The sequence below is a fragment of the Buteo buteo genome, chromosome 13 (genome assembly GCF_964188355.1).
Source record: "Buteo buteo chromosome 13, bButBut1.hap1.1, whole genome shotgun sequence".
Classification (NCBI taxonomy): domain Eukaryota; kingdom Metazoa; phylum Chordata; class Aves; order Accipitriformes; family Accipitridae; genus Buteo; species Buteo buteo.
In genome coordinates this window covers 3,856,758-3,872,088 of record NC_134183.1, presented here as the reverse complement: position 1 = coordinate 3,872,088, position 15,331 = coordinate 3,856,758, and the positions used below count along the sequence as shown (strand labels likewise).

The following is a 15,331-nucleotide window of genomic DNA, read 5'->3' as shown; positions in this document are numbered from 1 at the left end:
TTTGTGTGTGGCCTTGGCTTTAGAATATGTCTGTGAATATGGTACTTTTGCTACAATGCTGAGATTTGTCCTGACCGATATATCAAAATTAAAGTTTCTGAAAGAGAACCTACTGTGGGGATGGAATGAGGAGGAGTACTTTCTTGGACAGCTCGATAACTTCAGAACTAGTATTTATTGGATTTCAGAAAAAATGTAGAAGATACCTCCCCAAAGCTTTCCATATTTACAGCTAGGAGGACTTTAATCTGTATTAAAAATTTTTTTTAGACTCTGTCATGGTTTAACCCCAGCCAGCAACTAAGCACTGTGCAGCCGCTCGCTCACTCCCTCCCTCCCCACCCAGTGGGATGGGAGAGAGAATCAGAAAAAAACCAAAAACTCGTGGGTTGAGATAGACAGTTTAACAGGACAGAAAGGAAGAAAATAATAATGATAATAATATGACAATAATAATAATAAAAGAATTGGAATATACAAAACAAGTGATATGCAATGCAGTGCTCACCACTTGCCGACTGATGCCCAGTTAGTCCCTGAGCAACGATGTGCCTCCCTGGAGGCCAACTCCTCCCAGTTTATATACTGGGCACGATGTCACATGGTATGGAATATCCCTTTGGCCAGTTTGGGTCAGCTGTCCTGGCTGTGTCTCCTCCCAACTCCTGGTGCCCCTCCAGGCTTATTGCTGACTGGGCATGAGAAGCTGAAAAATCCTTGCCTTAGTCTAAATACTACTTAGCAACAACTGAAAATATCAGTGTGTTATCAACATTCTTCTCATACTAAATCCAAAACATAACACTATACCAGCTACCAGAAAGAAAATTAACTCTATCCCAGCTGAAACCAGGACAGACTAAACCACTTTTGTAAACACTTCTGTAAAATCAAATCTATTTTCAAGCTTTTCTTGGGATTTGAACACATTCTCTATATTTTTGGGCTGGTGTCACGCAAGAGGTAAATACAGTGAAGCAGTAAATATATTTTTATAAGGGGAGATGAAAAAATTGTTAGCTAAGATTGATGCAAATCTGTGTAAACTTTGATGTTTGCATGTACAAATTTAATATGTGGGGCTTGATCTATGTGTTGTCCCTGAGCAGTTAAACAAGTATTTTGGACCTAGATATCTTAAATGAATTTAAGTTATATTTTAATTTAAAGCTACTGTTACAATAAGACTTTATTCCCTTGGTTGTATTTTCTGTGGTATTAGTCAATGATGATTCTAAGGTCATAGTGAAGTTCCTTCTCTCTGTAGCTATATGCCATTGTATATTTTTGTGTTGTGTTGTTTTGTCTTTTTTAACCCTTTCCCCTGTACCACCAAATCTTTAACCCATTTGATTAGGATTAATATCCTCATAATTATTTAATTTTATTAAGATAACTTTTATTTTATGAAAGAGGTTTTTTCTCTTTTTTCTTTTCTATTTTCTGCTTATTCTCACAGGTCGAGAGCTCACTGTTGTGTTTGGGAGAGAGGGCAGCTGATAGGAGGGGTGTGAGAGCTAGTTTCTAATGAAATACTTCTGCTTTGTTTTTTTAAAAATAAAGTGATGTATTTTCATGTTGTCATTTTAATCAGTTACCAAATAATCCTTAATCTTCCTACACTATTGTCAGTCCAGAGGGATATGACAGCATTAAAAAATCTTGCCTATTACACTCAATGTTTTGCATTGATGGCTAAGTTCTCTTCAGTAAAAACATAAATGATAAGACAGAACGTTAACTTTTTTGTGTGCTTTTTGGTGTTTCTCTTGCTGTTTTGGTGCCTGTTAGCATTCTAAATGCAAATTGCTTGCTTGCTTTACTTCTGAGAGAGAAAGAAGTCTTGATGTTGAGACAATCTGAGAGCTGCCTGACTGCTTTCTCCAAACTGAACGTGGAGATTAGTGAAAATGTTAGTCTGGGTGCATGTTACTGCTCCCTGGAGCTCCTTATCTTTTATAGAGTAATACAAGATCAATTTCTAGGACTTCCAGACTTAGATGAATACATTTTTCAGGAACTGTAGTTTTGTAAAGTGGGGAGAGAGGATCTTCAGAAAGCTTTTCAGTAGCAGTCAACTCCAATTTGCGAAAGTGCTGTGCAAGTGTCTGAAACAAACGTGCAAGCAGTCACTTGCAGATTTTGGATATTTGGGCTGTATAAATACCTGGATTTTATGAGCAGATAGTTGTAATACCTTGAGCTTTTAAAGCTGATTTAAGGGGAAGCTTGCTCATGGCCATTTTACAAATTGTTCCAATTGATGCTGACAAAGAATCTCTTTATATCCAGCATTTTTATATCGGTGTTGATCTACCTGCTTACTTATCCCTAATTTTATTTGGTTTTTATTTCTTTTTCTAATTGAAATTCCAGTTTGCAATCATGTTGTGTTGATAATGGATGGTTATTAAACTGTGATGATCCTCCACTGATATAGGAGCTCTCTTGGATAACAAATTGGCTACCGTGACACATAAATCAGTTTTTCAAGTCTCTTCTCCAGAGATGGTAATTAAACAAGTCGCTAGTGAGAGACTTTGATTGCCTGGTAAGACTTGTTGGGATTTACCCGACAAAGGGGACTTGAGGCTGTAAAAGAGAGTTTTACAAGTGTTTGCTATTGAACATTATTTTCCTGCTATGGATTACTACCTCCAATGGGTTCTTGAAGGGTCAGGAAGTTTTAAGCAGATTTCGTACTTAAAGAATAGTAATTATTAAAAATGGGGAAAAAAATGTTTACTAAACAATGGCAGCACTTCAGAATCTGTAAGGTTTGAGTGTAAGATATGACTGCTATTGTTTGTAAGCATTTATATTGCCATAGGAGCATCTAGCTATCTTTTAATTGCTAGCCACATTTGCAGACTGTTTGAGAAACTTAATTTATAAGTGATCCCACCTCACACACAGAAGACCCTTGCCCCAAAAGAATACTTCAGTAGCGGAGGAAAGTTAGGAAAGGAAATACAGAATGACTTTTACTTTGAACTGCCTAATATAAAGAACAGTTGTTTTTAAAAAGCTTTTCAAAATTTCCTTGGGTTTTTTTTTTTTTTTAGTTTTACTTGTGTATCAAGGAATAAATGGTGAATCAAGATTGTTAGTCTAGTAAAGAATGTGTGCTTCTGTACATTTTTCTTGCAATGATGGGCACAGAGCTGATCCTGGGAATTTTGGACAAGTTGGTATACAAGGATTTTTCTCGGTAAGAGTCTTTGAAATTTTAGGAAGCTATTCTTATTTCAAGTAAGTATATATGGAGAATGTGGGTTTATTCCAGAATCTGCAAATATCTATATAGGTGCTCTACATAAAGGTGAGAAAAGCTTAGCATCTTCCAGTTGCTAAGGCTTCACTGTTCCAGTATAGGCTTGTCTGGATCACAATGACCAGTTATAAACTGTTAATTTATTTGTACCCTTATCTTTTGGGCTTCTACTTCTTTGATACATTCTAAATTTCCTCTCCTTCAAAGGTCATGTATTTTTAAGGTCACATACTGAATGTGTTTTCACTTTTTATGATATGCTTACATCAGTGGCTGAGATTTTTTATCATTATTAAAAATATAGTGACAATTTTGGGGAAATAATCTTATGATTTCTCTACTAAGCAGAGAGGTCAAACTTAACAGACTGTAATATGGAAGCTTCAGATATTTGTTAGTAGTAGTAAAAACATTTTCTACATGAGAAGTAAGACTGTTGCATTACTTTGCTAATATTTTTGCTTCTCATGAGTAATAAAAGAATTTTTCCATTTGCCTTGCAGCATTCCTGATTATCCCTATCAAACATTTTATTGTTCAAGTTCTTTAGATTCTAGTCATGCATAGGTAAATGTTTAAAAAAAAAAAAAAGTTGAGTTTTGATTGTGATAAATTTGCCTTTCATGCATGGAATACTAATATAAGCTAATTTTAAATACATTATAAAAATATGGTTTTCTTAGCCCTTATTGACTCTTATCTAAACTGATGTAGGGACTATCCTTTATTTAAGTCCTCATGCCTTGAAGTTGCATTTGCAATGTAGGAAAGAAGAAATCCTTTTGTATTGCCATTTGAAGGGAGAAGTTTCAGAGCTAGGAGTCTAGACAAATGCAAGTAATCTTTGGTCATGTTGTTACTTTGAACTTTCTTTGTCATTCTTTAGCTATTTTAGAACATAATAAAAATCCCTCAACTATCTTATTAATAGCCGTCAATAAACTTCTGCATGTTGTTGCAAATTTAGTAAGCTTCATAAATGGGACATCCTCACCTTCCCTTTAGTTATGTCTCAAAAAATAATTGAATATTGTGAAATATATGTAGTGTCAGGAAAAGAAGCTTGCTGGGTAACAGAATTAAACCTGCCTTTTTTTTTTTTTTCTTTTTTTCCTCTTGTTAAGCTTTTTAGATTGTAGACAAACAGTTTTTGGATACAAAATCTAAGTTATGTAAAGGAACAATGATGAATTAAACCCCTGCATATTCTCACCTGACCTGCCTATATATTTTTTTTATGATGCTTCTGATACAGTTTGATTTGTCACTGAATTGTAGCCAATTTTAGGTGTGACAAAGCAACTCTTTTAAACATCCCAGGAAATTCAGCACTTCATTTTAGGTAGAAAGCATACAAAGAGGCTGTACCCTGGAGAAAAAACAAAGGATTTTTTTATCAAGGAGAACATAATTTTTCATCACTGGAATTCAGCCAGGACAAGAATTACCTCTTTAGCTTTTACCAGAACTGACGTAGGATCTTCAATACAAAGAACTTGGACACTCAAGTCTTGCCCAGAAGAATTTAGCATGGGAAATGTTACTGCCTAATAAAGGTTTTAGAGAATTTAGTCCAGAGAAATTCCACGGTCAGTGGCTTGCATTATGTTCTCCTTTCTTGGAGAAATTATATGTAACACAGGGTTAAAGCAGATGCAAGCATAGAGAATTCTTGGGTGGCTACAGCAACAATATATGTTATGCCTGTTTTGTGTACTTGGCTCACATCTGCCTGTGTCTTTCCAGTCTAGTTAAGCTCAACCATTTCTGTACAAACCATTTGATTATCTTTTGTTTGGTTTCTTAGTCTGTCTGCTTACTATAAACATACCTACTGTATATGTTGTGGCGTTGGAGGGCAGCAACACTGTAAAAACTTTCCCACAGTGAACTCCAAGTGGTGTTGTGACTTCAAAAAATAAATTCAACTTCCATGCTGACAAACAATCTTCATGTGCTTTAATGTCCTTCCACTAAGACTGCAGAAGCAGCATTAAAGTGAACTTCCCTACAAATTATGATGTTAGATAAGAATGTCCTTACTCAAATTTCCTGAAGCTACTCAGCAGTTATTTCTGTAGGGAACATGCTGGCTGGCTGGGTTTGTTAGATTAAAGTAAGAACTTAGGGCAAGGTTCAGTTTAGTTGTTTACCATTTCAAAATCTTAAGTGTTCTTAACTCTTTCATGTGTGTTTTTTCCATCCTTGTTTTGAAAACAATCACATTTTGTCTTTGAAGAAGCTTAAGGGGGAATGTGCAACAACCCTACTGATCCAAATGTGTTTTTTTTCCTGAATCTTAATATATACAGCATACCTTCTGACTCTGTTGCTGAACCGTAATAAGCTACGGTTGTGCATTATTGAAGATAAGTATGCCTTGATAAACATCTTCCAAAGAATGAAATGTGACTTCGGGAGAGGTAGAATGGAAGCATAACATTAACATTGTCATTGTTGTGGTATTTGCTGTGTCAACAGACCAGAAACTTTGGTATAAGTTTCTGGACTATGACAGATATAATGCCTGTACGCTATTTTCAGCCCAAGGGATGAAGTATACTTGATGTTTTGAGGATGAGTCTTGTAGAAGTACTTAGTGCTCCAAATTGTGCTTTTTCTACACAGTCCTTGCTTTTGTGGGAAACTGTTTCAGCTCGGTTTACTTTTATCAATGCTTCACTCATTGCTTGCATTGGTAGCTTTGAAATTATATACTTCAAAAATGTTTAGTTTTGACCGCTTCAGGTGTTGTTAAAATAAATAGAAATTGAAAATACTGAAGTTAAAAATGATGGCTAATTTGCCTCAAATTCAGTATTGGAATCTAGGTGTTTATGGAGATTTCTTCCATACCTTTTTCAACTTAGGTAAATAAGTATATTTTCATGAAGTAGATTATTTCTGTGAAGTAATAGGGATCTGTTGAAGGTGATCTGATCATCCAGAGCCTTCCCAGCTCTGGTTTATGAGGACTCAAGTACTAGAAGGCGATCATGCCAGTCCTCACAAATTGTACCATGGTTTGTTGTCTGTTTGGCTGCCTAATAGAACAGGAGAATCCAAAATCTTTTCTACAAAGAAATTCAAAATGCCATTTTTGTTAAGAAGTGGTATTTACGAGTTACAGTTCAATTCTAGTTCAAATAAAGATGTCTTTCATGATGACATTTATTTGGTTCATACTCTTAAAAAAGCATGTGATTTACTGTTCTCATGGCAGTCCTTCAGTTTCATACATATGTATTTTGGTTTGTCTTTGACCTTTTGCTTATTATTTTTAAATTTGCATGTTTCTCATAAATACAAGCTTTTTTCTTTTTTCAGCATTCTTTATTGTGATATTCCCTCTTTAATGTGGTATAATTTTGAGAACAAGAAGTTTTGCAGAAGACCAGCATGAAAAGAATGAATGTTGAGGCATTAAATGTTTACAGATCAGTTTAAGTGGATATAATCCACAACAAGTAACAAAGTGGGAACATTTAACTTCAAAGCACATATGGCTGCTGTTACAAAATCAAAAAATGCAAGGCTTAGGCCATACAAAGTATTAGAGACACACTTTCCTTATTTCTCATAAACAAGTAGGATATACCTTAGCTTTTTAGATTGGTTTTGAAATGAATACTGTAAACAGCTTAATTTCATGGTCAGATAAACTATTTGAATTAATTGTAAATATTTACAATAATTTTTAGCTTTATAAAAGCAAAACTAAAGGTTGATTGTATTCACTTTGCATGAGAGAGAAGGCTTTTGGAAAATAATGAAGCCTTTGAAATTTGAAAAGCCTGGTTCTGCAGCCTTAGCTGTCTCAAAATTCCACCAGGTATTGGTGAAGGCTTTCAATGTTATCTGCTGCTTGGTTTTCTGGGGAGCTAGGTCAGGTTCTACCTTGAACTTTTGGCAAGCCACCTTCAGTCCTGGGTAGCTGTACTGGTGATGATTAGGCATGTGGGATGGATGGGGAAGCAGGCGAAATGAGCTAGAAGGAGGAGTATGCTACTAGTAAAATTAGAGGATTTTTGATAGGAAATACTATTGCAGGTACAAATGTGTAGGACAAAGAAAATCCTCCTAAATTTTTCTGGTTTAGAATTTCTGTACTTTCTACTCTCTCTCTCTTGATCCCCACCCCCCCCACCCCCCACCCCCTGTTATCTTCTGTGGATAATGCTCCATGATATTCTCACTCCTGTATCGTCTCCTCACTGATCTCCTCTTCTGTGTTCAAAATGATTTTTTTTTTTTCAGTAGGTGCATATGGGATTCCTTTAGTCACTAATGTCTACCTGTGTTTTTTGCATGCTAATCGTTGTGGCATATTTAAAAAAAACAAGACACCCCCCCCCCAAATAAAAACAGCCCAGGATGCTTTATGTGGAAGAAAGTTTTATGTATCTGTTTTAGTAAACTCACTGACAATAAAGAGAAAGAGGTTATTTGTTAAATAATTGGGTTTATTATACTTTCAGCTATAGTATTAAAATATTAGATAATACTTTTCATTGAAATTGAATGTATGTGTTAAACATGCAAATATCTACAACTACTTCTGGGTGAGATATGACTCTTCAACAGCATATAGAAATCCTACATAACCTTTTAGGACAGGAAATAAATAATAATACTGTATCAAATTGAGATTTCAGAGGGATTAAACCTCTTTTTCACTGATAAATTCAACACACAGATTTATTTAATAGTACTTGAGAAAGGCCGAGCATTTGATATATTTGTTATGCCTCATAGATCAATTTAATCTTTAAAAAAAAAAAAAAAAGACTAAATGTTGTAAGATGTGTATTGCAGTCACATTCTTATTCCAAATCTCACTGCCACATTTTACAAGATTATACCCTCGAAAGCTTTTCTTGGGCGTTATGCATTCTCTGTGATATGATGTTTGAGCCTCATCGTCTGAGAAAATTAAAAAGATATAGCTGTCAGATAGAGGAAGTGGGTTGTGAACAATGTTTTGTATTCAGTTCTTAAAAATGGCAATTAAAAGAGCTGCTTTAATTATACAGTAGTGTTAATGAATTATTTCCTTATGTTTTGTCTCTATGGCTTACGTGTGTGGATATAGTTTCAATGCACTCAACTATAATTTTTCCAAAATCACTAGATTAAATTCATTGTAAACTGTAAATTTATTCTAGCTTTGCACTGATTTAAATGAAAGTTTATCCAATAAAGTTGGAAATCTTTTGCATAAGCTATGTATTTAGCTGCCAAATTCTTTTAAAACATGCATTGATGGAAATTTTATGACCACAGGGGTCTGGGGAAAAAAAAGTGCAATTTTTGATCCATTTGCATTTGGAAACGTTAAAATTTTAAAACTTACTGAGTAGGTCATGTCCAACAAAATGATCCCTTATGAAGATTTGCTATTTCTATAACTTATAAAAGATAGTAGTATGCTATTGGACCTTTGCATTCTGCTGAGTGCTTTTCTTAAGGATCATTGAAATCTTCTAAATGACAAAGAATTATGCAGAGGAAAATTAGTTTGTGTGTTACTTCTAGGTTACAGCCAAGTATCTAGAGATGGTGCTGTTTTGGTGACTTGCAGATAGTCAAATTTTCTAGCGAAAAGCAGTTCTTGAACTGGTGTGTATGTCCAAAGGCAAGCTTAAATCTGTTCTATTGTTATTCTTCTCAGTGATGTAGTTACTGTGTTAAGTATACCCTCACTGATACAGATTACCTTTCAAAGTATGCACCCAAAGTTGTCCTTACAAACTTTTTGAATATTTGCAGATATTTCTTACTGTTTGTAAGAAATAATAACACATTGCTGACATGATTACTTTTTCTCTAACTTGTTGTTTTTCAGTTAGAAAATCCAAGATATTTGCGAGAAAAACCGATGCCAGTGTCTTTGGTAGGTATTTATGTTCCCTTGATATTTTATAAGGGTGAACAAAGGTGCTTAATATTTTTCATTTCTCGTTAGGACTGATTTTACTTGGAGTTACTGCTTTGAACTTAATAAATTGTTTTGAACTTCTCATTCAATAGATGACGCCCAAAATTGGCCTAGGAAAAAGTAGCACTTTTCATGATGAACAGGCACTATTTCGAATGCATGAAAAAGAGGTAAGATTTTTTTCAGTCTTTTTAGAAAAAGAAAATTGCACTCAAATTAGTAAGTTAGGGCATTTTCTTTGGAAACTGGATATTCACAAAGCAGTTTGTTACAGCAGAGAATCTCATGTAAGAGAATTTTTGCTGAAGTGACAGGGCTTTTCATTAAATACATAATGTATTTCCCAGTTACTTAGGGAATAAAAAAAGACTTTCTGAACACATTTACTGTTCCTTTGAAGAGTTTTTGGTGTAGAAGAGTTTGAATTCTAGGAATTTTCCAAACTACCTTTTAACAGAAGCAATGGAACCCTTGATTAAGTGAGGATTTTTGTTTTCTTTCTACATACCTTTAAAAATCTGCAGATCTAGACCTTATTTCTATTAGGACCTACATTATTTCTATATTTGCCTCATTTAGCTCCAATCCTCTTTTCATATTGTTTTTTTATTACTTCTTTTGAACATTGTTAATTGGTGAGATTGCTGTCAAAGCTTGCCTATCTAGTTCTGTCATACTGTGCTATTTTGTTTTGAACATGTACAAAAGTAAAGTTCTGTGGTCATTTTCATGTTTTTCATAGTTGAAAGGAAGTTGAATGCCTATGATATTTTTGTCATAAATTACTCAGTTTATTTAAAACATCCGTCATGAGATAAAACTCAGATATACTATGTTTAGCACATAGATATTTCAGATTCTTCTGAAACCACGTAGGCATTACATGTGTTTTTTTGGAAAGTCAGCGAATCAATGGTCTGGTGGACCAGACTTCAGAAAAGAAAATTCAACATGTATTATGAAAAAGATTTAAAAAACCGCCCAAAACCAAACAAAACAAACCCCCAACACTCTTCTGTGTCTGCCCTTCAAATTTCTGTTTTCAGCCATATGCTCTTGGAAAATTGAGGCATATGTTCACAGTTCCCTAGCTATCCACAAGTACTTAGACCTACATAGGACTCCAAATATATACGAGTTGGAAAGGAAGGGGCATCTGCTGCAAACCATGAAATCATCCCTCCTTTTACATGGTATGTTGTAAGGACGCGTATGAATTAGAACTGTCCTAAAGTTACTTTTGACACATTTCAGAAGACATCTTTAACCGAGATACAGGGGAAGGTAAATTTGGTTTGCAGATACTTCCATTGTTAATTAAGTAATGTATATGTAAGTCTGCTTTATGTTGATAGCTGGCAGTCTAATTTGATGCTTAAACAAGCAGCCTGACATGGCAGTTGCACGATACCTGTGCCTTTTACTTTCTCTGCTCTGGTCTAATATTGACTGTTCTTTTGTATTGACAGTATTCAAACCACCATTGCCTCAGGATGACACGAGGTTTCATAAGATGTGAAAAATAGACCAAAAAATAAATAAATTGAAAGCACAATGTTGTCATTTAAATAATATTTTCAAATTAAACAAACAGGAATGCATGCCAAGTAGCTACATAAAATACTCAGCAAATACTTTGCTAGTTCAGTGGAAAAATCCTCTAAACCACACAGTACAAATCCAGTATTTTTTGCTAATGGTACTCGACTGTGGGCTAGTTTAAACTGGAAAGGTTATAGACAGTGTTTCACAATCACCATGTGTGTGCTATTAAGTAGAAAACTTAAATGTGTTTTCATCGTATTTTGTTTGTGAAGCTCAATTAAGAATAAAGCCTTTCTGTTTATAGAATGTAAATGTATTAACAGAAAAATAGTGCTGTACAAAAGGGTTTTGGTAAACCTTTAACTGTTTTCGACCTCTTTGTAGTAGAATGGGAGAACATAAAATAGGATAACTGTGGTTTTTTGCTTTTAACCTTTAGACCTTTGTTCATAAACCATTCCTGCACCTGTTTTGACTCTGTAATGCTAAACAGATGGCCATTTTGAATGATAACCACATCACAGATTTATGAAAATGTGAATATCATCAGGCAGTGGGTTTTAGTCATATTTTCCCCAAATACTTCTGACATGGATTAAACCATTTGGGAAACTGTCATTACTGAAAAGTCATGGGTTCAAACAAGGAAGATGCAACAAAACAGGAATAGATCAGTTTTCAGCAGAACAGCAAAACAGAACAGATGGCATGACTGGCTTATCTTGATAAATAGGAAAAAGCATCCCTTTGAACTTCACCTTTGGTCATCCTGAGTGCCACCCAATACTCCATGGAGCGGGGGAGGGGGGGAAGAAGTTAATATTTGTGATACTTCAGAAAAACAGAATCAATACCACTGCTAAGATAAGGGTTTGAAATTCTTCTGGAACTAAAAAGCAAATTTAGCTATCTTAATAAAATATGATGTTTTGTTATCCTTTCTCTAACAACTAGTTTATCTGGTGTATCCTTGAAAGAAATTTTGTTGTTTCTTTAAAGAAGTTCTGTTTCTTAATTTTTCTTTTTGTCAGTCTTAATTTTTCTTAGCATTTTTCTCAATTTCCTTCCGTTTTATTTCTGTAAGCAAAGATATTTATTTATCTAGACTCAGCAAATGAAACCTAAAAACTGAGGCAAGAGTATTGGAAATAATTTTCTCTTTTTTATTCTTTTAAATTGAAGGTTATAATTAACACCAGGCATAAATTTGTACTGAGCTATATACCAACTCTTAAATAAATTTTTTTAGGCAAACTGGCAAGCTCGATGCTTTGTGCAGTAACTGTATTATAAAGCTTCATCTGTCTGGGTTAACTGAGAACATTGAGTGTTTCCAATGCTTTTGTTGACTGTTCTGTCACTTTTGTGTTTTGATTTTTGGAAACCTAAAGTCTTCGGACACTGGAGCATGGGTGCTTTTCTAGCTTCTTATATACAAAGGCAGTCCAGCAGAAATGGTTGTCTTTCCTACAGTCAGCTGGAGTAGTAGTTAGTGCAGTGCAATGAGAGGGAGGAGTACTTCTGGAGAAGGCAATAGGTGAATTTTGAAGAGGATACAGAATACCTGCAGGATTCTTTCCACCAATTTGTCATGTGGAATGAGGACTGAGGAAGAGAGTGTACATGCCCAGGGAAAAGGAGAGATGAGCTGGGTAGTGAAAGATAACTTAGAGTGTAGAGAATGGGGGGAAAAGACATCTTTTCCCCCTGAAAATGAAAATGCATTTTCATGGATTGAGGACAAGAAGTAAGATGAAGAGTGTTGGGGTTTTTTTATGTATTCAAGAAATCTATCTTGAAGATGCAGCCTCTTAATAAAACAAACCTATTTTGTTTGTAAAGATCATCAAGCCATAAATATAGTTTTACTGCACCAAAAGTTGGGATCTAGTGATATATTTACGTTAAGATAAAATCAGCATGCTGCAGTGATGATGTTATAGTTAAGTCTTGGTCTGGCTAAAAGCGTTCAGAATTTAAAGTGTTGAAAGCAGCAGATTTAATGTGCTTCTCACTTATCTGGCAGGAGATAATAACTTGAAATTGAGAGAATTGCATAAGGGCTGTGATATAGATTTTCCCCAAAAGGGACCATACATAGAATGTGGAGGAAAGAAAGTTGTAGAACTTGGTAAGGAGAATGAATAACACTTGTTGGTGTTACCATAGAAAAGAGGAATAAAAAAAATAGAACACTTGAAGATAAAAATATGTGTCCCTGCAGTTAGGAGGAGATGGTGATCAGTGAGCATTGCCCCTTTGGTTTTGATTTCTTCCTCTTAATTGCTCTGTTCTATAGCAAAGTATTTAAATACATGAATTAAACGTTTAATGCGTGCCAAATTAAAAGCAATAAATAAAACTAATGGGGAGACAGTATCCTAAAAGGAGGACTCTTGTAATTAAACTGAGCTTTTACCAATGTAAAATTAACATTATTGTGCTTTTAGCTACATCATGGATTTGACGTTTTTTCCTCAGTGTAAACAGATATTTTGTTCATATCTTCCAAGAATGGTGACAAAATATATCAGTATTGTTCTTTTGTATATTATAATGAAATAAAAGGGTTTGTGTGCTCATGTGTATGTATGTCTCTACAGTTTAAATCTACTTGGTAGTTGGATATAGATATATATGTGTATGGAATTGGGAGAGCTGAATACAGCTAAAGGAACTTACTTAGGCATGTAATGGGGCTGGTGATCCTGTTTATGCTTTTTAAGCTCAGAGGTATTTATTAATAATAGGAGGAGAACGTTTTTGATGGACTTTCTGAAAGCATTTGAGTTGCAAAGGCATCTGTAGGTGGGTCCAAAACTTGAATCTTACAGTAATGGGAGCTTTGTGTGTTGGAAATATTTTTTTTCCTGATCCCTCTGTTCTTTACTTCCACTTCTTTTCCTTTACTGTTCCCATTCTTTTGTTGTCCTGGTCATCCAGAACTGTCTGAGTTGTACTTCTGCTCATAAACATCTTGCTGTTTTCCAAGGGGTAAAAATTGTTAAGGTTTTTAATTCTGGTGAACATTCTTGTTAAAATGTAAGCATGCATGTTGAATTCTGTTCACACAAGTGTGGCCCACCAGAAGGGCAAGAAAATGCAAAAAGGCAGATATGACATAATTATTGCTTTCATTGTGATTTTCAGTTTTCCGTAACTTTTTTCTTGTGACAACTTGGTTCTGAAATACTGTTTTATTCCCTTTAAAAATATTCCAAGCAGCATGTATTATGACTTTGAATATTCTCTGGTTCATTTGAATTTTCTCCTTTTATCCACAAACCTGATGTCTATTTTGAATGCAGTGTCTGATTTATATTGAGAATTCAGTTGTAAACTGATTTTTCACCACCAAGTAATCATTCTGAATAGTAATCTGTTAGTTCACATTTAGAAAAGCAGCAATCTTGATTTCTGTTAACAAGATTCCTGGCTGATTAATGTCCTGTTCCTAAGAACATATGCAAGTTGTCCATTGTCTTCTGTGTGAGGAAATCACATCCTGTCTTGCTTTGATAACTCTTCAGAATGTAATGTAATAAAACCCAAACCTTATTTTATTGCTAGACTGGTGTGAGACATACAGTGTATGTCAGGATGAGACATGTTTTCATAAACTGACTTGTGATTTATAATTTCCAATACTAATTGGTCTGGTCATGGAGATATATATGTACATGCACAGATACTTATTTTTTTGCAATAGTTTGTGAACTATGTCTTTAATTATTGCACATATGTGCTGGAGACATTGAGAAAGATCAAAGAGGTAGGTTAGCAATTCAAACTAGTGTTTTAACCAGTAGAATGTCCAGATGGTTGCCAAGCAGCTGGGAATTAATCTTTTGCTGCATGATTAATCTCTACCTCAAAGTGTGTATGTGTCTAAAGTATGGTGTGTGTCTTTTTTTTTTTTTTAAGTTTGATTTTTTTTTTTTTTTTTTTTTTTTTTTTTTACTTGTATAGATCCTGGTTTTTAAGGGAGAAAAGACATTAGGAAAAGTAGGTACTATACACTGCTATTGCTACATGTTGCACCGGTGAAATAAATGTAGTACAGTTTTAGTGACTGTTTTAGCAGATCCTAAAATGAGTGTAAAAAGTTCAGTTGCTGCTGAAATACAACATATTTAAAAAAAAAAAAAAAAAGGAATATCACTGTGGAAAAAAGTGTTGATGACTCAGTGTATACCGACTCATTTACTACATTTACTTTCATTTAAAAAAGACTATTTACTTCACTGGACTTGGCACTATGCAGAATTATATGAAGTTTTCAAGTAGTATATTATTTTATTATATTCAGATTTTACTAACTTCCTTTGAAATCAGTGTGATTTCTGCATGTTCACAAGGTTCAGCTGGGTTCAGTTTTTAGTGCTGGCAACTAAAGATGCAGTTTGTTGCATTTTTTGAGCTGTCTTTTATGAAATGGCATCTAATAAGTTATTACCATGTATAAGCTTTCACAATTTCTAAACACATTTTCAACTTCTTTTGGTACTTACTGGTGTTAGAGTCTCTACTACTAGTGGTAGACATATTTGTTGCATATGGAAGTGGGACACTTG

At 34.5% G+C, this 15,331-nt stretch overlaps 1 protein-coding gene across 3 annotated transcripts in view; it reads left to right on the top strand.

The window, feature by feature from the left end:
- The window catches only part of CEP112 (centrosomal protein 112), a 175,157-nt gene that overhangs the window by 13,301 nt on the left and 146,525 nt on the right, over window positions 1-15,331 (top strand). For all 3 annotated transcript variants that reach the window (XR_012652625.1, XM_075044244.1, XM_075044243.1), the window contains 2 exons: window positions 9,120-9,167; window positions 9,305-9,382. Coding sequence is in view for 2 of the 3 variants with exons in the window: in XM_075044244.1 (XP_074900345.1) it covers window positions 9,120-9,167; window positions 9,305-9,382 (126 nt within the window). In the remaining variant the exon portion in view is untranslated. The remainder of the gene's footprint in view (window positions 1-9,119; window positions 9,168-9,304; window positions 9,383-15,331) is intronic.